Genomic DNA, 25,311 nt, shown 5'->3' on the forward strand with positions numbered 1-25,311 from the left:
ACACACACACACACACACACACACACACACACACACACACACACACACACACACACACACACACACACACACACACACACACACACACACACACGCTGGTGTGTATTTTTAAGCGTGTACACACACACACACGGAGCAAGACCAGATGTGGAGCAGACTGGAGAAGAACGTCGTTGCTAATGCAATTGCTGATGAAGTGTGTCATTGTGCTCGAAGGAGAAGTAGTGGATTCAACATTGCTGCCCTCTGTGGTCCCTTTGTTTGTGTGTGTGTGTGTGTGTGTGTGTGACCTCTGTATCATCCCGTGTCAGAGACAAAGAAACACCAGCACTAACAGTAACACCACACATCAAAAAAATTGTGAAGTCAGCACCTAAATGCCATTGAAGTTCATTATTTAAGTTTTTAAAACTTATTCCAAGAACTCAGGAACAAAGGCCATAAAGTATTAGTGCTGTACAGAAACGGCTTTAGTCATTGGTGTAAAATGTACATGGACAATACAGATCTACTGCTTTCACTTCTTATTCCTTATTGATTATTTGTGTTACTACAAGGTTACTTTTTCAATATATTTGGTTATTTACTTCAATGCTTTATGGCAATATTTGTCAAATTCGTGATCTTTTCCTTGTAAAAATATAATGCCAATGTAAAATCTAAATCCAAATGTTAAATATTAAATTTCAATCTAAATGTTAAATCTAAATCCAAATGGTAAATCGAAATGTTCCATCTAAATCTAAATGTTAAATGTTAAATCTAAATGTTAAGTCAAAGTCTAAATGTTAAATGTTAAATCTAAATGTTAAGTCAAAGTCTAAATGTTAAATCTAAATGTTAAGTCAAAGTCTAAATCTAAATGCTAAATCTAAATGTTAAGTCTAAATTTAAATCTTCATGCTAAATATTAAATCTAAATGTTAAGTCGAAATTTAAATGTAAATGCTAAATGTTAAATATAAATGCTAAATGTTAAATATAAATGCTAAGTCTAAATCTAAATGTCGAGTCCAAATTTTAAATGTAAATCTTAAATGTTTAGATTTAATACTTAACATTTAGATTAAACATTTAGCTTTAACATTGGCATTATATTTTTCAGGAGAAAAAAACATCACAAATCGCACAAATATTGCTGTAAATCTGGTCAAAAGTAACTTACGTTTTTTTTCAAACGTGTGCTGTTTATTTTAGCATGAACAGCTTTACAATCGGCACCCCATGAAAGCCTGCTAACAATAAAAGCACCAGATCAAACACTTAAATACCAAAAAAAAAGCTAAATTAGAAAAGGTGAACACAAAGCGTAAGCGTTAATGTGAGCTAGAAACATTGAATCCTGGTGGTTAATGAGCTGAGCTCAGGACGGCTACATTAGCGGGACACGGACCCTCAAGGAGGGAGAAACGTCCTTGGGAGGTTTGAGTAATAAAAGAACGTCAGGTGTTTTTTTCTTCTGTCAAAGTTTAACAGAAAATATATTCTCATTTTTAAAAAGAAATTCAACTGAAAAAAGGTAAACTTGCTTATGAAATAATTTTATAATTTTAATATTTTTAGTCTTATCAACACTTCATAAATCTATATCTCCAATTAAACTTTTATGGAATGACATTTTTCGGGTTGTGCTTGTTTTTTAAAATGTTAAAATTCAATTTAATTTTTTTAAGAGTCTGACAGCAAGCTTACAGAGTGGAAGTTTCTACTCTTTTTACTCGGGTGAACTTGCCGTAATAAAGGTGTAGTTATATAATTGCTACTTGTACATCTGAATCACAACACTATGTACTACAGTATGTACACATTACAAATACAAGCTGTGATATTTGGGTTTATTAATCATCAAGGACTAAAATGACAGCCAAACAGACACACCCACACAAAGACAGAAACACAAATTCTACCCACACATGCCAGCATTCCATTTACACACCATGTACATAAGACACGTCGTGGCTGTTTTCCAGGTGAGTGTTGACCTACTTGTCCAGATGAAAAGCTGCGATTTCAGCGTTGTGTCGTTCAAAGTCGGAGAAATAGAAGAAATCAGGAGGCGTTTCCTGCTCTCTGGTCTGCCTGCAAATACAAGAAAATGGAATTAGCCACCTCGGTCTCACCTTCACACACTGTAGTCACTCATAACAGTGTGCTATATTTAAGGCTTTGTTTTTGACATGAGGCTTTATTGTAGATGATGGATTGAAGTATGTGCTGCTGCTGGGCTGGCTAACAAACCCTTTCCATCGCACCTAACGCTCCCCAGACGTGTTCAAAGTTAAAATGATTTTACCCAACGCTGGTTCAATAAGAAAGCCCTCCTCTGTGTTGCTGTGTGAGAGTTTCTCTGGGATCCAGGAGAGCATCCAAGGTCAAAGCCATCCTCCTGAAGCTCCTGTTTTCAGATTATTTCTGTTAAAGTCTGATCCTTCCTGCCCACAAAAAACTGCTTCCCACACACATTCTGCCTTAAAGCTCTTAGTGGAGGGAAAAGACGCTCTTATAGGCTTAAACTGAGAGCTGATAGATCCTGGACCCATGCGGAGAAGATGGTGAAGGTAAAATGACAATGTCAAAGAAAGTGGGGGTTAACGCACTCCCAGAAATGTCTTGTAAGTAAGTGAAACAGCAAAGCAGGAAGTCTGTCATTGAACTAGAGAGTGCATTCTGGAGTAATTCTTCTTTTTGTACCAACTGCCTTCCTCTTTGCTTCCTTTTATTGACAACAGTAAATACTTTCCAGGAAGGCAGCTGAGCGTAATGATTTGGACTGCAGCGTCTGCCATTTTTTTTTAACTTGGGCTCACTGAGGGAGGATGAGAAGAATGGAAACTATCTTGGCTACTTTCTCTTTCTCCTCTCTTTCCGAATACTCCCTCTGGAAGCCTCTCTGTGTTTATTTCCCTCTATCTCACCCTGCTCTGCTCCGCTGCTAACCCTCACCCTGTTTATTCTCCCCTCCACATGCACAACCTAATACTTTATATCTGCCTCCATGCATCGCTCTGGTAGGTTCTGTTTTCATCCGTCCATTCCCGTCCTCAGCTGGCAGGCTGATTGTAACTGCACAGCTGTGTGGCTGACATACGCACCAGTCATTAAATAAGCCAGAAACACACTCATTCACTAAGAATCCCCTTAAATACCCTCACTCTATCACCCCATGTTCTGCCTTTCCCTCCCCTCTCTCTCTCCATCCAGTGCACATATTTGACAGGCAGCCTCATGCAGATGAGTGAGTTTGTCCAAAGTAAGCAAAAAAAAAAAAAAAAAAAAAAGTTTCAAGAGCAGCGTGTCATGGTTAATATATTCCTCAATTTTTTCTCTCCTCCTTCATTCTTAAGCGGTCACCAGGGCTCTGCAGGCGATCGTATCACTCTCTCTTCCTCTGCACAGCCTCGCTTCAGGGACATAACTCCAGCTCTACATCAATGAAAAATGATACTGGCTTTGGAAGAAACGACTAGTGTCTATTTACATCAATGCTCCTCAGCCACGCAAAGAACAATATCACTCATATGGCAACAGAGCAGCTACAACTCTTTCATCAGCAGCGTCAGGTGTTCATTCAAATCCTGCCAAAAGGACAGAAAACTAGTCAAGGTAAATCTTAGAGCTGTGATGTCCAGTTCATTATTTTGATGCTTTAATTCAAGTTTTATGAAAATATTGAAGATCTAAAGGGGAGAACTTATGCTGAAGACTAAAACTATACTTTTTGACTAGCTAAAGATGATGCTTTTAGATTAGGGCCCACAAATGTGATTTATAGGCTGATATAACATAAGGATTTAGCCATGGATTGCCTGATGGTCACAACAGAACATGAAATTATGGATTATTCTTGGGACAATTAGAGCCTCTGATATCCTATATTTCATATGAAACATTCAATATGTTACATTTTTAAACTGTTCAATGTTTTTTGTTGGACAATTTAATAATTTAAAGCAGTGGTTCCCAAACTTTTCACAGTCCCGTAGCCCTTCAGACATTTAATCTTAAACCATGCACCCCCCTTACTTCTGCACACTTAAAAAACATAATAATGAAATGCAGTATTTTTCAACCTTGGGGTCATGACCCCATGTGGGGTCGCATGGAATTCAAATGGGTCCCCTGAAATGTCTAATAATTTATAATAGAAAAAAAAAAATACTGAATAAAAATGGATTTTTGATGTTTTAATTATTATTGTTTTTCAAATTTTAACATCACACACACACAGAACAATCTCAAACAACTGTATTCTATTTGTTCACTTTCTCAAATTTTGATCTAGTTAAAATAAAATGCAGAGTAAAAATATCTGAGCTGGTGCATTTTGTCACTTTGTCACTAATCATGAAAAACAACAAACATCATCAAAAGCTAATTCTAAAAAAGAAAGAAAAAAGTCTCTGGAGACGCCAGAAATGTGTGATATTAAAATGGGGTCACAACCCAAAAAAGTTGAGAACCACTGATGTAATGTCATATACAATGAAGCCCTACAGTGAAATTTGTCTCTGAATTTTACCTATCCTGTTGAGGAACAATATATAATAATAATAATAATAATAATAATAATAATAATAATAATAATAATAATAATAATAATAATAATAGTTAAAAAGTAGTAGTCTTATATTGGCTAATGTGTAATTTGTGGCAATGCATGGAGGATTCTGACTGCTGGTCAATTTATGTTCTAGTTTCCAATTTTTATTTTTTATTCATGCATCCCCAATAACAATTTGCGTACCCCTAGGATTTCAAGCACATTGAATTGCCTTGTGTATGCAGTGCACTATACAGATAAATTGACCTTGCCTACATCCATGTAACTAAATCAAAGACATTTAAATGACTGTCACTCTCCCCCCCCCCCCCCCACTGTAAATGTAACTATAAAATGAGTGTCTTCTAAAATTAACTTTGTTTTTGTGTAGGTTCTCTTCCCAGCTCATCTCAGCGTAAACTTGTACCTGGTTCTCAGTCATGTTTGTTGCAGTCAAACAAAACCCTCCAAAAAAAAACCTTGTAGATAAGAACCTCCATCCATCCATCCATCCATCCATCCATTTTCTGACCCGCTTGTTATTTTTTCAGGGTCGTGAGGTAGATAAGAACATAGTCAATGTATTTTTACATGTAGCAGACGATGACATATGCATGTCACTTTTCGATATAGAGATGTATGAAGTGCACCAGTGAGAGAGACGTATGCAATGGTTTTTATAATTACATTAAAATGTACCGTGCATCGAACAAAACACTGTGATATAAGAAGGCTTTAGTTCTTGGATCTGAACCAACCATATTCGTGCACAGAGTAGAGGCTGATTGTGGTCAGCAGAAATCAAACATCCAAAGAGTTGATATATTACAGTGTATTGTACTCAAAGGGATAGACATTACACTAACATAAAATCTTATTATCATTTTTTGTTTAATATCAAACAGCAGTGAAACCATATTTGCTCGTGGAAAATTAGAATTTCAGCATATTGATAGTTAATCTATGATCACTGATCCACTAACCGTGTTTACTAAAATAGAAATTTCAGCCGTTTCAGTTTGCCAGTATTTCCTTAGCGTGCCGAACATACAGGAGCGTTGTCATAGAGATCTCTGTGGATAAGAAAAAGCAAACATTCTCCGGCTATGATTCACAGTCAGTTAGCTTTAAAGGAACCTAAGAGAATACCTCACATGGCTCTAATACACCGCCCTCTCTGTAAGGGTGGGGGGGGGCTGCGATATTCAGGAACACCACAAACTTCCCTCAGTATCATGTTTGGTGCACATGCTTTGCGTCACCGCTCAACATAGATTTTGTCGACTTAAAAAAATGTCGACTACGACTATGACTAATTAGGAAAAATACAAATGAATAACAACTATATCGAAAATATATTGATGTTTTTTTTGAACTATTGAAAACAAAACTATAATATTCACAAGCAACAAAATCCAAACACAACTTAACATATTTTTTGGAAGGAATCCAAACAAAACCATTTTTTTTGCATGGAAGGCGGCACAAGTCTGTAAGTGATCCAATAGGAAGTACAGAATGTATAATAACGGTATAAAATATATGAAAACGTACTAAACATAATAAAAGGTTTTCATCAATTTATACATTCCCACATTAAATTGAATTATTGAAATGTGTGTCTTAAATAGTAAAGTATTAATATTATGTACATGTCATATAGATTCATGTGTTTGCATGTATATGGTTTGTATATGTGTACGTATGTTTGATGTGCAGGTATAAACTGTATATATAAAACTTGTGCAGAATATATATTGAATGTATATTGTAAAAATACTAATATAAGTAAAAAAAAGAACCTTGTTAAGTTTTGTTGTATGTATAGAATAGAATAAAGACTGCCAAAAAACAAAAAATTTTAAAAAAGTAAAATGGTTGTAAGATGATGTAAAACGTATTTACTAATAATACCATCACATATCACATTAGCTTATAAATGGTAATTGAATCTTGAAAAAAATGCATAAACTGTAATACTTTATATTTCAGTGAATTAAAACAGTGACACATTTAGTCGATTAAAAATCTTAACGTCATTTAGTTGACTAAAAATAACTGAAATAGTTCAGACGACTAAATTTACACTAAAGACCATAACTAAAACTAAATCAAAATTCACACTGGTATGTGTTTGTGGCCAAATTGCAGAAAAAAAGGCTGCAACAACATCCTGCCTCAAGTGAGGGTCAGCCTGGAAGCAGATCTAAGACCAAACTTGAAATGTCAATAAAGTTATTTAGAGCGTGGCATTATAATTCAGCCAAACCGAACAAAGTTAGAAAAAGAAGAAAACAGCAGAGTTCAACTGTGACAAAAAGAGGAAATGATTAAATAAACAGGAAAAACAACATATTATATGAAGATACTGATGCCTGCAGCACCTACATGTGTTCTGTAGAAAAGAAGCATGTTGTGATTAACCCTATAGTCTAGAACAGGGGTCATCAACATGGTGCACGCAGACAGACACTAGGATGCCCACATGGACCATGAGTTAAATACTGCTGCACTTGATAAGTTTTGTATTAAATTAACAATCTTTGGTCATACTTAATTGAAGTTTTATACATAAGGCCGACATACGCTGTCATTATCAGTCATTAGCATGAGTAAGGCGTCAAGAAAGCTGTCATTAAGTGTCGTTCACTAAATTATGACACCTTTGGAGCTATGTTGGCATTTTTTTGGGTTAGATGGAGGGATCTAGTGGGGTCAGGGTTAGGGTAATGAACGACACTTAATGACAGCTTTCATAACACCTTATTCATGCTAATGACAGGTGTCATGTAATATTGATCATAATAGGGCTGGGCAAAAAAAAAGTGATTTAATTGATTTATCAAATTTGTAGATAAAAAAGATTTTTATTTTGCATATTCGAGTTAAAAAATTTTTTATATATATATATATACATTTAAAAAAAAAAAATTTCATTATATATATATATTTTTTTTTTTTCTTTTTCTCGTTCAGTCCTTGTGGGTTACTGTAGCGCGATGTGAACCCACTCCCTGTGTTTACCCTTTGAGTAGGCTATATGTGTGCCACAGGTATGTTTAATTTTTTATTCGCACTATGCTGAGATGCTAAGGGAAAAGTTTTATTTTATTTTTTTTAAATCGTAATGTTATGTTATAGAATATGTAGTTATCTGACTTCTTAATAAAAAAAAATTGAAGCTACTGTGAAGTTGCTGTTACACTTTTGTTAAACCTGGGTTAAAGCTTGAAATTGTTGAATGACAGAGAATCGTTTACTTTGTATTTTGGGATTGTTCTATGCATTTTAACTCTTGAGGACAATCACAGCAATGAAGTTGCACTTTTGACAATATATCTGATGTCATTTTTAAGTGTATTGAAAATAATTTTTTTTTTAATTTTTCTTTAAAAAGCGGAGATTTTTTTTAGCCCTAGATCATAATAATAACAGCCTTTATAAAAATTCAAGTAAAGTGTTACCCAATCTTTAAATGTTCATTTTCACTGAAACACTGAGACAAATATGTTCAAATATCACAAATATTGAATCTTTTGTTAAAGATTCTGCAGCTTTGGTGTTTGGATAGTAATTTATTTACGTATTTTTTTCAAATCTTACTTTGTTAAATTGTGGTACTTATTTTACAAGTAGTTAACAGTGGTTGTTTTAAAATCAATCAGATACCAATATAAAGAGAATTCCAGTGCTGCATGTTGGAACTTAAATATTACCTTGTTAAGCTGCCGTCCTTTATCTTCTTTCCCTATAAATAAAGTGAAACTGTTTCATATATTCATATATTTAGTATCAAACTGGTGATTCTTAAGATGATTCAGTACCTTTGAAGTAGCTGTTAGTGACCGATGGTCTAGAATGTTATGAAAGAGCTGTGTCATAAATGTGGAGTAGTCATATACATGTAGGGTAGAGAACCACATCTATAAACGTTGGAGCACAGAGTACGCACTGAGCTGAGTGAGGCTCAAAGGATTTCATCTCCAACATTGAAAATAATAACTAAATATAGACTAAATAAGTCTATTTATGTCGAATGAAAAGCAGAATTATTCCTCCACCACTGGTGCAAAATGATAGGATATAGTAACTTGGCTATAGTGACACCCAGCCTTATCATTAGTACTAGGTGAGAGCCAGACATGCCCACTGTGACCCTGGCCCTGCTGTAAACACATAGTTTACACTGGGAGGCCAGACAGATCCTTGGCTCCACTCGCCGTTCTCTGAGGGGCCCCAGCAGTCACCGGGGCAGCAAAGGTCTATCAGCAAACAGAAAACACAGAGGTAAACGGGAGCTCAGGCATCTGGGAAAATACCTGTGCACACAGCACCTATAGCTGACCCCTGTGGAAGCCTCCGAGGAGAGACAGGGCACCTCTCGTATTGACATCCTTTAGATTAAAAGGTGTTTTAGAGTAAGCTGCACTGGAAAAAGGGCATTTATTTTAGTTATTGGTGTAGAATTTTCCAACATCAATCAAAACTACATCCACACGTGGGCCTCGGTCTAATTTTGTGCGGCCCCCAAAAACAAATCCCAAACTACAAAAAAAAATTATTTCAAGACACTGGAAGGAATATATAGCTCAACATAACACAACCACTTGAACAAACAAAATGACGACAAAAACACATCACAGAATAGTTCCAAAGACATACAAACGAAGAACAAAAATGCAGAAAATGACAGAAAAGTACACATAATTACAACAAGAACACAAAAATAACAAAAATACACATTATGACTACAAAAACACACAAATCGACTCTGACAAAACAACAAAACCAGACAAAGACAAACAAAAACATGATAAAACCTTTCCCCGCCCCCGTATTAATGCTCTGATTGGTCATTATTCTAAATGCTGACATCAGCGTTGATAATGTGGCCCTCGGATCAGATAAAATCACATTTTTGTGGCCCCGCTGTAATAGAGTTGCCCATCCCTGCTGTAGAGTGTAGACCACATGTGTCAAACTCAAGGCCCGAGGGCCAATTACGGCCTATAGGGCATCCAATTCAGCCCGCAGGAACAAGTAAAAATTATAGAAACAACATAAAGAATTAATGTGTAAATTACCAACTAATTTAGTTGTACATTTTGCAGTCCCTCAAAATACACAAATTCAATGAAACTTTAAATAATTTGCCAGCGCTCATAGTTTTCTCATATTTATATCACATCATCAATCATTTTCAAGAGCAAATTATTGAAAGAACTCTCAATTTCCCCAAATATAAATACAAATTAATTACAAAATCAAGTACATTTAGGTGGTGATCTTGCAGGGACTGATATCTATCACTTATTTCTTGGATATTGTCGATGCTTTACTACTTTATTTATCATTTAAAGGTGGAAATGCAAAGTAGGGCATATGATTGTTGAAATTCCTTGTATTACCACCTGTACTGTAATCTGCGGCACACTTGACATCAAACTGGGCCGTATTTGGCCCCTGAACTAAAATGAGATTGACACTTCTGCTGTAGACATTAATAATAAAAACTAGACATACAGGAGACAAAGCAGTAAAGAATTTCTCATTCTTACACCCAGCAATAAAGGAATAACACAAGAAAAAAATAATATATATATATAAGCTTCATGGTTAGAGGCTTAAGGCTATTTTATACTGAGTTTACTTTACATGAAGAACGACAATAACAGAATGATTGCCTCTGAATTTGCTTTAAAATATAACCTCAACATAATAAGCATTACGTGGACAGAGCGTTCCTTTGCTTAAAAGATTGCTTTTGTGCATTTTTTGTTATTGCTCAGACCCTAAACCCCTGATTTCCTACTGTGAGGACCCCAGCACATGGCTTAAAGCGAAGCATTCCAAGGTAGTGAAAAAACCCAACGTCTCCTGGTTTTTATAGTCCAGCTGTTTATTGCCAAAGAGAGAGAAATCCACCTTTGTGCATGTATCCCGTCTCATCTGCGACTGTGCTGCCAAATTACGGAACTTAAATCATCACCTAAATGTTATTTAGTCTAAAGAGCAGGTGGCTGAACCTCGGTGATGTGTGGAAAGATACGCTGTAAAATATGAAAGGACAAGGGCATCTTCCAGCCCCAGTGAGCTCTTTCTAAAGGGCTGACTCCACACACTTGTCACACATCATCTGTCCAACCCACAGGCAGAACAAAGTCAGTGCACACACACACACACACACTCCTGCATACACCTCTGTCCTCATACGTGCACACTAACACACACACACTGCAGAGTCGACACTACAGGGGTGTTTTTGTAACCTCAAGGGGGAAATGTTGAGCCGTCAGGAGGCCTGCATAAGCCTTCAATGAATAAGAACAAATTCCATTTGCAGGTCAAAGAGGACCATAAAAAAATCATCACCACAATCATGGTGAGAGTGAAGATGAGAGGAGGTGGAACGTTGTTTTATCGCAGCCATAATGTGCGTGAAAGCTGACCTTTCCAGCAATGACATTTGATAAATTGAGCAAAAAAATCCTTTTACAGGCATATGAGACAGGCATACCTGTGTGTTTGCATTGGACGATATGTGTTACTGTTTACTGCCCTTTTGCTGCAATAACCCTCTGCTGTAATCTGGCGACTGCAGCGAGGACTTTGGAGCACAAATGGGAAGATATGACAGGGGTATTTTGTCACAGTGGGCGCTCTGTGGGCGCTGAAATAAAGTGACAATTCCTATGTGCGTGACGTAACCAAGGACGTGCATGGTCCAAGGAAAAAGAAAAGAGTGGAAAAACATAAAGGAATTAAGGAGAAACACCTGCAGGGGGGTTAAATCCAGTTTGCTGTATGGGAGAAACTGAAAACCTGCGAAAAGTGAAAAAAGACAAATATATGTTTATCTAAATATCCATTCTCATTCTCATTTTCATTCATCTATTTATTTTATACATAAATATTAAATAAAGGAGGTGCATTGTTAAAAAGACCAAATACATGCAATAGAGCAAAATGAAGGACAACTCCAGCTCCTTCTAAAATTTTAAAATAAAAAATAAAATAAAAAAACATATAAATTTATTAAGTTTTCTACAAAAACTTAAAATCAATGATTTGACAAAGAAAAATGAATCAAGGCTGAATTAACTATTAATCTTTACCTATAAATAAAGTTAAGCCCATGCCTCTCCTTCACTATATTTCCCTTATCAATAATAATAATAATAATAATAATAATAATAATAATAATAATAATAATGACTGGCACCCTGTCCAGGGTGTACCCCCGCCCAGCGCCCTATGAGAGCCGGAGATTGGCACCGGCAGACCCCCGTGACCCTGATAAACGGGAATAAGCGGGTATGAAGATGAATGGATGGATGGATGATAATAATAATAATAATTAGAACTGCATGCAGTTATGAAAGGGCTTGGGGCGAGCATCAGAACATAAGCCAACATGCCATTTGCAGTGAACACGTGGATATAAAGTTCATGAAGATTTAAAATGATTTAAAATATGAAAGTTACAGGCCAAAATGCGTTTGCACCCATTATAGCGCCACCTAGTGGCACACTTTTTCAGTATTGGTAGTCTGTGTGCTCTTCTATCTAATCCCTGAAAATTTCACGGCCCTCAACATAATACTTCAGCTGAAATAAATATTTGTTGTTTTTGTTGTAATAAGCCACGCCCACTTTGACAAATCGCGATTAACTTTGAGGTATGGCCTCAGGTCATAAATTTGCAGTGCCCCCTAGTGGACTACATTAACAAAATTTAGCATTTCTTTTGACCGAGATATGCAATAGTTCGCGTTTTTGTAGCTAGTTAGAAAATGTTATTTGTGAATAATTTGCACATATTTGGACCGAACTCTTTTATCAGCTTTAGATTTAGGTCCAACTGAAAACTCTACGTGCCCAGTTTCACGCTGAATGAACAAAACCCAGAGTTCGAAAAAGCAGATTTTCCAGTCTCGTGTCAACACAATTATAGGCGGAAATGGGCGTGGCCCAGCCCAGGTGATTCAGTGCTATTCAGGAAATCAGTGGATATGAGGTTTTTCAAATTTGGTAAAAATCAGTCTTGCAATTTAATATATATAAATTTCCCATATTTGCAGTGCCCCCTAGTGGCATAAATTATTCAAATTTGGCTCGTACCCCCACAGTCATATGCTAACCACGGATCTCAGATTTGGTGTTGCTAGCATTTATTTTGACCGAGATATGCAATAGTTTGCGTTTTTACAGCGAGCTAGAAAACTTTACTCGTTAATAATTTGCACATATTTTGACCGAACGAAAACTATTTCATCAATGTTTTGATGTGTAGAAACTTACAAAGAGCAATATACCGTAGGAGTGGGCATGGCCTATGTCAAAAGATGCGACTCTATGTACGGATAATAATAATAATAATAGTTAGGATGCAATAATAATAACAATAAATATGTCAGATTTACACAAATAATCAAAACTTCTGAAGCACAAAGTCACCAATTAATGTAATCCTGTTATGCTCAATCACCACCAATGCTAGCATCTATTCTATGGTATTAAATGTTTTTATTTCTTTAAAATAACAGGCTTTCCATTGATTTAAAAAAAGATTAGGAAAACAGTTCAGTAAATCATTAACACCCGCTTCTAAAAACATCATCAGAATGCTGACCCCTTTAAAACCGGCCACATCTACATATGTGAGGTGTTATGAGTCAGCTGGTAAAAAATTCCACTCAAGAAAATTTTAACTAGCAAACCACAAAACACCCAGAGGCTCCCCGAATAACCTTCACACTGTGATCTAGGTGTGTGCATGAGTGTGTGTCTGTATGTGTGTTTGTGTGTAATGGTTGTCTTTGCACAACTCTTCATGCTCCTCGCACACTTACGGACAGATGTTTCCTTAGATCAAAGCGCTCTCCAACACACACACACGCACACACAAACATAAATTGGAAGGTGCAAAAGATTCAACAAAAAAAGATAACAAAAATCTTCAAACAAAAAGACAAAAAAGAGAAATAAAAAGCAGCAGTGGTGACTGTTTGGCACCTTATGGCCTAATGTCAGCTGTAGCTACATATGTAGCTTACCTCTAGTATTGTGTGAATCTTTTTCCCACTGAAATAATGTACTTAAATAGATTCGTTATTACAGCGACAGGAAATGCTGCCGCTACCACATGACATGACTTGCCTAAAGCACATCAAAGAAAACTTTCCCAAAGTCATGTTCTTTAGCACATCTTAAAATAAAAATGTTTACTTTTTTTAAAGCACCATAAAAAATTCAGGAACAAATTTACTTAAATGTCTCCTTGGGTTTGAGACTCTGTGTCTTGGGGCTAGCTCCATGTAAATGGAACCATCATGAACAAATAGACAACGCCTTGGAAAAACACAACACGTTGGGTTTGTGTTCTGTGCCACATCAAAGAGGCCTGTGCCTGAGCAAAGAATAGTTCTAAATGAAAATCCCTGAGCAAAACACAGCTATTAGAGTTTGAGTATGGAACAAGACGGCAAAAAGAGAAGAAAGTGGGAGACGGAGATGCTGGAATACTACATAAATTGAATTTGGGAGGCTTTTTTTAAGACAATGCTAGGAGATAATAAAAAAACATGGTGCAGATTTTACCTTTCGAGGGACTTGCTCTGACATGTTTGAGTACATCTTCATGTGCTTCAACATGAGGGGATTGATGCAAAGCCCACAGTATCCATCTACACACATGCAGCCTTTTCTTACTTGTTGTGTCATCCTGTAAATATCCCCGTGCCATAAAACAGCTATAAAGATGAAGCCATCATCTCAACCTAATCTGAGACAGATACTGTAAACCACTGCCTCTGACAGCACCTTATCAGTGCACGATGCTCCCAACAGTACAACACTTCTTATCTCTGCACCTCCATCTTTTATCTCTTTCTTTCTTTTGGGAGAAAAAACAGCCTTGTTACCACTCACTGTTACGGCTCTCCACTGCTTGGCAAAAAAAATCACCTCGAATATCCCACAAAACTTATCAAATAAATTCTCCCCCATGGTTTAAAGGGAAGGATTGAAGATTACAGGAGATACAACGCAAATATTTCCTAATCTCTGTTTCCACAGCAGAGGTGGATTACATATGTGTGCAGAGGAGAGATGATGAATTTTCCGCACAAGGCGTAAAAAGAGCAATCCTTAATCTGCACTATTCATTCAGTGTTCAACCACATCACGCTAAGCACCGTCGCCATCAGTCGGCTCAAGCTGCAGGGAGGAGGAGTTTGCGGGGCCGCGTGTTGACCAAATAATCCCATTATGTTCCATGATATCACCAACTGTGGCTGATGTGTGGCTCTGAAGTGTAATACAGTGATATTGTGTCGGAATGACTTTATACTTGGGGGAAAATGTATATTTGAATAAATCTGTTTGGCCTCTCTTCTTTATCATTAAAAGAAAAACTATGATACTAGTGTATATAGTATATACAGTATAGCTTCACGCTCTAACCACTTAGTCGCACACTTTTACAAAGTTGTAATGCAAACTTCTTACTTCCATAAATACCTAAGAGTTGTATGAAATATATTAATATGACTATTATTCAAAGGTTGAGCCTGTCTGTAACCAAAAACAAAGTCAACATGATGGATATGGTCGCAACTTTGTTACCAAGGAGATAAAACACACTGCACTGGAATAACGAATTCTAAAAGTCCATATTGAGGTAAAATTACAGACACTGAATGATACACCTTGAAAAACATGATCAATGTATGAAGGGTTATTTATTTAATTGATTTGTTTGCTTCATATCTCATGACTATTCCTAATTTGATGGGTACCATTAATGTAATGCAATGTACATTTAACTGAAGAAAAACAGCCATGGCCAAAATGCAATTAACATTTAATGTAATAACATTTCTAATATATTTTATCCTATCCTGGTAAACAACATTGGCAGCGGTTTTACACGATTAAAAGGCAGTGAGAGCTGCATTCCTGATTTACCATGAACTGGATGAGTGAGAACATTTACAGACATTTGTTCCATACCGTGTCCAAAACTTTACGACGTATGCAAAGCTGAGTTCAAGATCGAGAACAAACTTTGACTGACATTTGCATTGAAATCAGACTAATACCATTAGCTTTGTTCTGTTTTGCAAAGTAGCACTAATTGGAAAAACTGGTAGTCGTCCACACAATAGAAAAACACAATATTGAATTCTTGATGACTAAATAACCTCATGAATGCCCTACAATCAAAGCCAAATGAAACGGTGTTAACTTAATGTGGCAATTGCAAAAACAACCAAAAAAAGGAAATGCTGACCAAGCTTTCGTGCTTCAGTTGTAGCTACAATTACAACAATTACAGACAACTTGTTTTGCTTACAGCTAAAAAAAGAAAGTGCGTTAAGGCTTTTTTTTTTCTGTAATTCAAACCATTTTCCAAAGAGACTGAACGTCTTTGATCAGTGGAGATGGAGCTTAATAGACTGGAAAAAAGGGCTACTCTGTTATTATGAAGCCCCACTCTCATGATGTATTACGGCCATTTTTTGATCAGGGTTATTTTTTCGTCATACAGACTGGTCAGCTAGCAATCAGTGGTTTGGCTCTGCCCAACACGTTCAGCTAAACCAGTGACATTTTATCCACAGCGTTCTACTGTTAAGTATTAGACCTCACAGCAAGACAGATGGTACATTAAACCTAAAAGTGGGGAAAACAGCATCCGATGATCGCAAAAACACAAAGCAAATCTAGCGAGAGCGATGGTAAATCATATTCAATTACCATCGTGTATAATTGCTCCATATTTGACTTTAATGGAAGTGCTTCAAGTGCCAGTTAGTAAAAATAGCCTCCGTCCACAGGATGATTAGGGGACAGACTTGGCTAAGACTGATTGCTGTGGCCTTTCCAGAGCTATTCTGGCTCCGCTGAGTGTGCCTTCCACTCAACATTGATCCATCGACCCACGCTCCAGTAAAACCTCTGTTAGACCAAAAGGTGATTCACACACACACACACTGAGCCTGTGCAAACACTCGGCACAGATTAACAAGCACGTTGATTTTTGATGACAAGATTGATCGAGCATCTGTGAATTCTCCTTGCGTCAACAACCAGCCAGAACTCCTTTTGCACTTCACACTCCTGCATGTACTGTAAGAAAGTGCATGTGATGGTCGTGTGCCATTGAATGAGTTTTGTACGCTTCTGTGACAGAGATACAATCACAGCAGCATAATTGGACCCAAGCAGTTCATCCGTATAACTGTGGCTTAGTGGGAAGGGCTGGAAAATGTGTGCAATTGTTGCTGAGGCTGTAATGGGATGCAGGTTGATGCCTTTGGCTGAAATTACCCTGTTTTCAAGAGAGATTTTGTCAGCCATTCCCAGCACTCAAAACAAATGGAATAACCAAAACACCAAATAATTACTTAAAGAGGACGCTCATGTGAACTTCATCTAAGAAACAATTCAGTTGCTTATTTGATGTAATCCTGCTGTGTGTATACACTATTATATGTGTAAACATGATTCAAGTATGTACAATAAAAATATTCTTAGCATTGTTATGTCAGTACTGGTGGTGTCATGCATGGGTACAATCTTCATAAAGCACTCTTATTTTGAAAACTTCCAGTTGCACCATATGAAAAAACAAAAACAAGTCTTAAAATGATTATTTTTTTGCTTTTAGAAACAGAAAATGAAAGTCAAATGGTTTTTAAAGTTTTATTTATTCCTTCTTGATCCTTATCAAGAAAAATACCTTTTATTTCGATCTTAAAATTTTTGTTTTAAAAAGAAAATTACACTCTTTTTTTTAAAAATCTTTTTAAAAATCTAACCACCAAAACATACATTGACCGCATAACATCAGTCACAGTGATGTGAATTAATCAAGTAACACATGATGATCTACGGCCAGGTGTCTGAAAGCCGGGGCTGGTTGTAGGCAGGCATATATGAGGGCGCAGTCAGAAATGTTCATTAAATTGGGTTGTTAGCTATGTGTCCAACCCCAACTTAGAGAAGTGGATTGCAGGCCTCAACCTTCAGACCTGTCCAACTTGGGTGGCCCACCTGAAGACTAAGCTCCAGCTGGCATAGGTCACTGAGGCACGCAAACCCCCTGACCACAATAAGGTGGCAATTCCTCAAGGGGGAAACTGAAAAAAAATTAAAATTAAAATTAAAATTAAAAATTAAAATTAAAATTAAAATTAAAATTAAAATTAAATTAAATTAAAATTAAAATTAAAATTAAAATTAAAATTAAAATTAAAAATTAAAAATTAAAAATTAAAATTAAAATTAAAAATCCTTCATTCAGATTTTATCAACCAACAACATAACATATATATTAACTGGGTGGCCTAATTCTCAAATAAGTTTTAACCTAAAGTAAGACTTCACACACTATGATCAATATTTACAAAACGGAAAGCTAGTCTTATGAATAATAATTAAAAAAAGAAAAAAAACTTCCCAGGGGGCAGGACAAGTGTTTGTGGGGGCGCTGCTCCCTCTTGCCCCTGCATAGAACCGGCCTCGCTGAAAGCTATAATCAATACTACATCTCCAGCATCACACCCTGGTGTATCTATCCAAACAAAGTATCTAAAGCACATCCATGATGGTTGGGTGAGCAGGAAGGGAAACCAAAGTCAAAACATCTACTTGTCAAATCCAGTTTAGTTCAGGTTTTAACCCTCCTATTATAATTGGAGTCAATTTGACCCCATTTAATGTTTATCATTCAAAAAATATTAGTTGAATTTTATTTTTTTGCTTCAAATTTCATGACTTTTCCTAATTTGATGGGTTTCTACAATTGATTAAGTACTGATTGAAATTATCATGATAATATTTTGTCATTGTGCTGAACATATATTGCACGCAGTGGTGTCAATTTGACTCCAAGCTGTTTTAGCTGTGTAGTTGACCTGAAGGTAGAGAAAATGTCATATCATCACCACAACCAATAGGGTACTTACGGTACATACTATTGTGGTCATTAATGTTGTCAGTAAATTTGAGAAGATTTCGATGAAAACTATTCAAGATAAATTAATTCTAATTTAAAACGTTTATCCTGATGATGACGCGAGCGAACAGGTCATGGTTTCATTATCAAAGAGTTATTTATGTATTTAACAAATAAATAAAAAAGTGTCTGACACAAAAACTTGGTCAACATTTTTTTGATAATAACTTTCTGGAGGTAAATATCCCTGGAGTCAGATTGACCCCAGGGTAAAATGTGTTAGTAATATTTGAGGATAATAGGAGGGTTAAAAAAAGAAAAGAAAAAACTTGATTATTTGAATAATTAATCAAATACCATTATTTATATTACATTTTTCAAACTACATAAATATAATGAAAAGTGTCAACAATTTTCAGAAAATAATTTTCTGGAGTCAAATATCCCTGGGGTCAGATTGACCCCATAAATATAATTTTAAAAAATCATTAAAATACATTTAAAATTATGAAAAGTGTCAACAATTTTCTGAACATAATTTTCTGGAGGCAAATATCCCTGGGGTCAGATTGACCCCAAGGGTAAAATGTGTTTGTTATATTTATGGATAACAGGAGGATTGAAAAAACAAACAAACAAAAAAACAAAAAAAAAACTTGATTTATTTCAATAATAAATGAAAAAAATTTAAATTTTCAAATTTTAAACTACATAAATATAATTTAAAAAAAATATTGAAATACATTTAAAATGATGAACAATTTTCTGGAGGCAAATATCCCTAGGGTCAAATTGACCCCAAGGGTAAAATGTGTAATAAATGAGGCTAATAGGAGGGTTAAATGAGAGTAAGACTATCAGAGAACAAGAAGCTCTCCTGAATACACTGAAATAAAATCCATTCTAGCTAGTTATCAGCCTTTTCTCTCTCCTTAGCATCTGTCGTTAGCATTGCAATCCATCTAAGCTTTCCAGACCATTCTTGTTCCCAACTTCCTGTCCCTTGGCGCAGGCAGCCTTCATCTGCTTGTAACCAGAACAGCAGAGGAGGACCAGGGTGTTGCCGGGGCCTGATGAGACCGAGTGGGTTCTGGCGTGCTCCATTATTCATGCTCTCCCTCTTCCTCATTCCAGACACTCATCTCGCTCTCTGCCAATCCCCTCACGCGCCCTCTTGCTTCTACAGCATGCAATAGATTTATCAGAAAGTATTAGCTTTGCCTTATGGGACCTGATGGACTCACAGCAGGAAGGAGACGGAGGGCGAGGGGGAACAGGAGGAGAAAATAAAGGAGTGAGGGAGAATATGAAAGAAAACAGGAAACCAGGCAGACAAAGCATGTTCTGCGAATCCATTTTTTATAACACTGTCTGCAACAAAAGACACATGTTTTAATCATGCTGCTTTAAGAAACACTGTGGCTGTGTTTTGAAGTAACACAAGTTTGTTTTTTTAATGTTCTGCTTTGACATTCAGCCAATTCAACAAAGCAATGAGACGGCGAAACCTCATTTTTAGCTGAGTCTTAGTAAGTTTTAAAGTTTACTTAGGGTCTACTCATGTCGTAATTTAATTTTCGCCAACTTTATAAAAGTGCTAATATTAGCCTGAAGCTAAAATTCTGCTGCTAATGCTAATCCTTGTTTTTTTTACCTGAGCCAAGGAGGTTATATCTTCACCTTTGTTTATTGTTTGTTCGTTTGTTAGCACGATTACATCAAAAGTATAGCACAGATTTTGAAAAGGTTTAACCAATGATAGACCTTATGCCACGGAAGATTCCATAACATTTTGGAGAAGATCCAGATTAATATACTGATTCTGGATCAGTTTGAAAAATTGAAAAACCCATATCTCTCATCATTGGCAAAATATCAAAATTCCATATCTAGGTTGGTAACGTACTGAATTTTATGAAATTTGGCTCAGTTATGTCAGGTTGGTTCATCAACTACCTCACTGAGTTCAGATCCAGATTGTGCATTTTATCTCGATTTTTCCCCCAAAAATGGTTGTGCCCAATGCTCATACATTTGGACCTACTGTATTGTTAATAACTCATTGAGTGCCATTCACGTCTATAGACGTGAATTGTGTTTTTCGGCTGGGGTTGCTAGGAGACAGTGTAACAAAGCTCTTCGGTGAATATCTAACTTGTACAATGATGTCGTGACCAGTTGGTGCCATGTAGGTGTTGGATGAGAGATCACCCGTGATGGGCAGAGCTCAGAGGGAGAGGAAAAGAGTTTATAAGACAGAAGCTATGAGAGTTGATGCTGAAGTTCCCAGCAGCTCACAGCAGCGAGAAGTCGACCAGAGCATGTGTGGAACTAAGCGAACTATTGAGAGCGTTGCAATGGTGAGATAAAATGATCAAAAAACAGAGCAAGCGCTGACATTCGGCATTGTCCGGGATGAGGAGGAAGTTGCGTGTGTGGAAAATGACGGGGGAGAGACTTGGAGGACGGCCAAAATACAGCAAGAAAACCATTCAACTCTGACATAGATAGCAAAACAATAATAATTTTGCCATCAAAAGCCTGGTCTCAGTGTTGTTTTTGTAGTTTTATAGAATAAAACCAATGTTGAGGTGTCACTAAAATAAAAAAAAATAGCTTCAAAGTCACTAATAGATTTTTTCAGAAAAAGACGTTTTTCTCAGCTTTTTTGTCACAAACTGGCGATTTGTGTGAAACTTGCCTCTATTCAACTGCTGATTATGGAAGAACGAAACAAGCTATAAATCTGGTTTCAGATGTCAGATTATGATAGTACAAAATATTCGGTGGTTCTTTAGAAATCAGAAATCAGTCAAAATGCTCTAAAACGGCTGGCACTGAGAGGGTAGAAATTTTGAAAATGGCTGGCACTGAATGAGTTAACGGGGACAGAATTTGTATTTGTTTCTTTTTTTTTAATAAAAAGTCTTTACAGTGTGAATGATCATGTTACCATGATCAGGATTACTGATCTAGATAACTGCCAATATTAGGACATTTGGTCATCTTGTTTAATTAATATTTATTCTATTATTTAACTTGTTTCTACAAAGAGTGTGTAATGAATGTAAGATTCTCCTTCTGACCTATGGATAATATGCCCCCAATATGAACCTGTGTATCCTGAAAACTCCTTCAACAAATAACTATTTACTCAAGCTATTAAATCAGAACTCTATTATTGTGTAATATCACACCATGCCCAGACACATCTATGACATTAGCTGCCCCACCTCAGTGTTGGATTATTGCAATACAAATCTCAATGATTCAACAGATCGTCCATATTTCAGAATTCCTCAAGTGGTCAGATAGGAGGAAAAGGTTGTGTGACTGATTTTTTATTTGTATTTTTTTTATCACAGTCCTCTCTTCAGTCATTCTTCAGAATAACACATGATAGCAGTGTGTGTGAAGGTACAATAGGAAATGACTGAATACTGTACGTGTGCCCTCAGGAGTACTCTGTGTATGCTCCAAATGGTACAGAAGAGCATGAGGAATGACTACATGCAGAGGAATGACTACATGCAGATGCCATCAGATTGGCTCCATTATGGCCTGAAGTCACCACACCCCCCCTACCCCCTTATTTCATTGCCTTTCATGTTGGATGCATTAGTGACAGGAGAGTAATCAAAGCTGTCAATAATGACTAGCCATTTCCTATGCCCTTGTCATTCAGACCCACAGGGCACAACTATGCTTCCACAGGACCACAGAGGGGAGGGGGGAGACATCGAAAACCACTCAGCTAATGGATTTTCCTCATTTTCTGTGGTTTGACTTGAAAGAAAGGGGGGGGGGGATAAAAGAAAAAGAGTGCCTGATGGTTAAAGTAGTAATTTGTTAAGAGTGCAGATTTAGAGAGAAGGGTGTGTGATTTAAACTCAATAAGGCAGAAGGTCCTCTTACAGCAAAATGTGCAGATTTAGACACAGAATAGTAGTGTGTGACTTCTCCTCGCCCTTCTCTCTCTGCTCTGTGTCAGGTGTCTCGATGCTGGAGCTGGCAGTTCCTGATCAGTGGTTCACGGCTCAACTAGTCTGAGACAGTCTGATGTTCTCTCTCTCTATCCTGTTCTGTTGGTCCTTCCGTCCACTAACCCCAACCAGTGGAAGCAGTAGCTGCCACCTCTGAACCTGGTTCTGCTGGAGATGTCTTCCTGTTAAAAGGGAGTTGTTTCTTCCCACTGTCGCTAAAGGCTTGTTCATGTGGATCTTTTGGGTTCTTTCTTTCTTACTTTAATTTATATTTTGTTAAGCGCATTGAGATGACTTTGTTGTAATTTGTGCTATATAAATAAAGTTGAATTGAAATGAATCGAAATTCAACTGAATAGTGTGGATGGATGGATGGATATTGGATTTAATGGAGGGGAAATATTGTGAGGCAACACAACAACCCAAGATATGCATATTCAATTATCCTGTCTATTAAAACTGCAGAAACCCTTGTGCATGTTAATGACATGTTAAAAAGCCCAACAGTGTGTTGTTATGAAACCTTAACAGGAAGTTAGATGGTAATTAATAACTACCATCTAACTTCCAGTAACTACTAGTTGCTATGTGTTCATTTGTTGTACTTTGCTTCATTTTGTCATTAGTCATTAAAGACAAGAGGATTATTAGTCTCCCGTCTGATTCTCATATTGTTCGGCTTTCTTTTTTTTATATATACTTCTGAATCAAACTAATCAAACACCCACAAGGCTTCTTTTGCCCTATGCTCACAGGGCACAAATTTTATTCATGTACCTTAATTGTGCAGGTTTTTTTTTTTTTTTTTAAATATAGATTGTAGCTTTAAGTTACCCACAATCAGCACTAAGGCTGAACAGAGGATGAAAAGTATGATGGTTTTATTTATAAGTAATGCTAAACCTTCTTCGTGTCTGGATTTAAATTCATGGCTGAGTTTATGGGTGAGGGCAATTATTCTGATCGCAGTGTTCATAGCCTGCTTTAAAAAAAAAAGTGATGGCATGCAGTAGAGACACGATTCAACTTGTGCATCTTCATGTGGTTGCAAAATTGAGAAATGTAGGGGTTGTGCAAAAAAAAAAAAAAAAAAAAAAAAAAAACATTTGCATGGATACAATGTGGCAACCAGCAATGCGGGTGGCAACTCAAGTGAGTGAGATTTGGCTCATAGTTCACGCTTTACACCTCAAGTCATATGCAATCAATCAGAGCAGAGGGGAGGAGTGTTGGGGGGGGGAAAACCTTCAAAGGTCAATGGAGGATTCAGATTCAGAGATGTGATTGGTGTGTGACAGAGCAGTGTACTGACTAACAAGATAGAAATCAAGGGTGTAGGCATAGATAGTAATAGAGAGTATAAAAAACTGCAAGAAATAACTCAATAGACACATGAAAAGTGATGCAAAAAGCAATGAATGAGAAACAGCAGCATGAGGATGAAGGTAAATATGGACATGACCTGTGGTGCTTTGAAATCCCTCGGCAAAGGAAATTAAAATAATTAAAATTAATGGGTCGCGTACACCCATCAATTTATCTGTTCATGAGCAGATTAAAAACAGGGTATGATGCCTAACAATAAACACAGATAAACCTTTATGGTGTGGCGATACCAGCACATGATGATAAAAGAAGGGAATAAAGTAAATATCCAATGAAAAATGGCAGAAATAGCAGAAAACAATGTTCGACATAAATTCTAAGATCAAACTTTATGAGCAGGTGCTTTAACAATAGTTAAAAAATACCTTACTTCCTTGAACTTAGAGGAACTGACTTTTTTTTAATAATACCAGACATTTTCTGCAATTCCAACTTAAAAGTAGTTTAGGAATTGTTAAGGGCTTTCTGTTACACTACATAAATGACAAAATACTAGCTTTTTTAAAAAGAGGAACAACAGAGATTGGATCCGGATTTTCAGGACATTTAGAGCTGTGGGAAATAAAAAGTGGATAAAAACATGCAAGCATGTCTCACTCGTCCCTTCTTCATTTATTTTTTATTAATATAAAACATTATATACACATAAAAAGAGAAGATCAGGATGCGGACCATAGCAGCTGCTGCCATAGAGACGTATAACCGTGTGCATTCCGTCGTCAGTGTCACAGCTGGTTTTCATTTGATGTTGTTTTTCGGTGTAATGGTTGATTTACTTACTTAACTAAAAAAAGAAGAAAAAAAAATTTGTGAAGAGGGCATGAATGTCAATCAGGAATTGCTCAGGCTTGTAAAAAAAAAAAAAAAAAAAGAAAACCTCCCTGTTTGTGCCCTGCACCAGCAGCAGGCGGTTCTCACCCCATTACACAGCCTAATTCAATGCCATGCCAGTCCCTCTACAAATGATCAATAAAAGCTTCAACTCTATTCTTTGAATAAATATTTGCAGCAATGGATGCACTGAATCAAATCTGACAGTTGACATGGCATACTGGATAATCTCTGGCGGTACAGTGGGTTGACAAAAAACATAATTAAATAAGTGTGAAAAAGGAACCTTCACAAATATGTCACATTGTTGACGTCTCTAGTTAATTAAATATGATTTCAGGCGGTTTCTAAAGATGTATAACAAATCAAATCATATTTAAAGGCAAATGGGGAAGCTTTGTTTTTGTGCATTTTGCTTGAATTTATACTCATGTCTCTGAAGTCCAGGAAAATGTAGCACATTTAATCATTAAAAAGGGTTACAAAAAAAAAAAAGTTTAATTCTGTGGATGTTTATGAGGGACCTTTGACAGCTAAAGCCTCATACAAAGCTGGAACGACTCTTTTGTCCTCAAAGAGTAAGAACTAAATCAAAAAATCTCTCTACA

General features: G+C 36.5%; 1 protein-coding gene across 1 annotated transcript in view; it reads right to left on the reverse strand.

Annotated features, from left to right (window-relative positions):
- Positions 1 to 25,311, reverse strand: part of fam20cb (FAM20C golgi associated secretory pathway kinase b) — an 82,760-nt gene that overhangs the window by 9,128 nt on the left and 48,321 nt on the right. Inside the window, exon 6 of the mRNA XM_028476872.1 lies at positions 1,987 to 2,136. Within this exon, the coding sequence (XP_028332673.1) occupies positions 1,987 to 2,136 (150 nt within the window). The remainder of the gene's footprint in view (positions 1 to 1,986; positions 2,137 to 25,311) is intronic.

Source organism: Gouania willdenowi, chromosome 19 (genome assembly GCF_900634775.1).
Source record: "Gouania willdenowi chromosome 19, fGouWil2.1, whole genome shotgun sequence".
NCBI lineage: Eukaryota > Metazoa > Chordata > Actinopteri > Blenniiformes > Gobiesocidae > Gouania > Gouania willdenowi.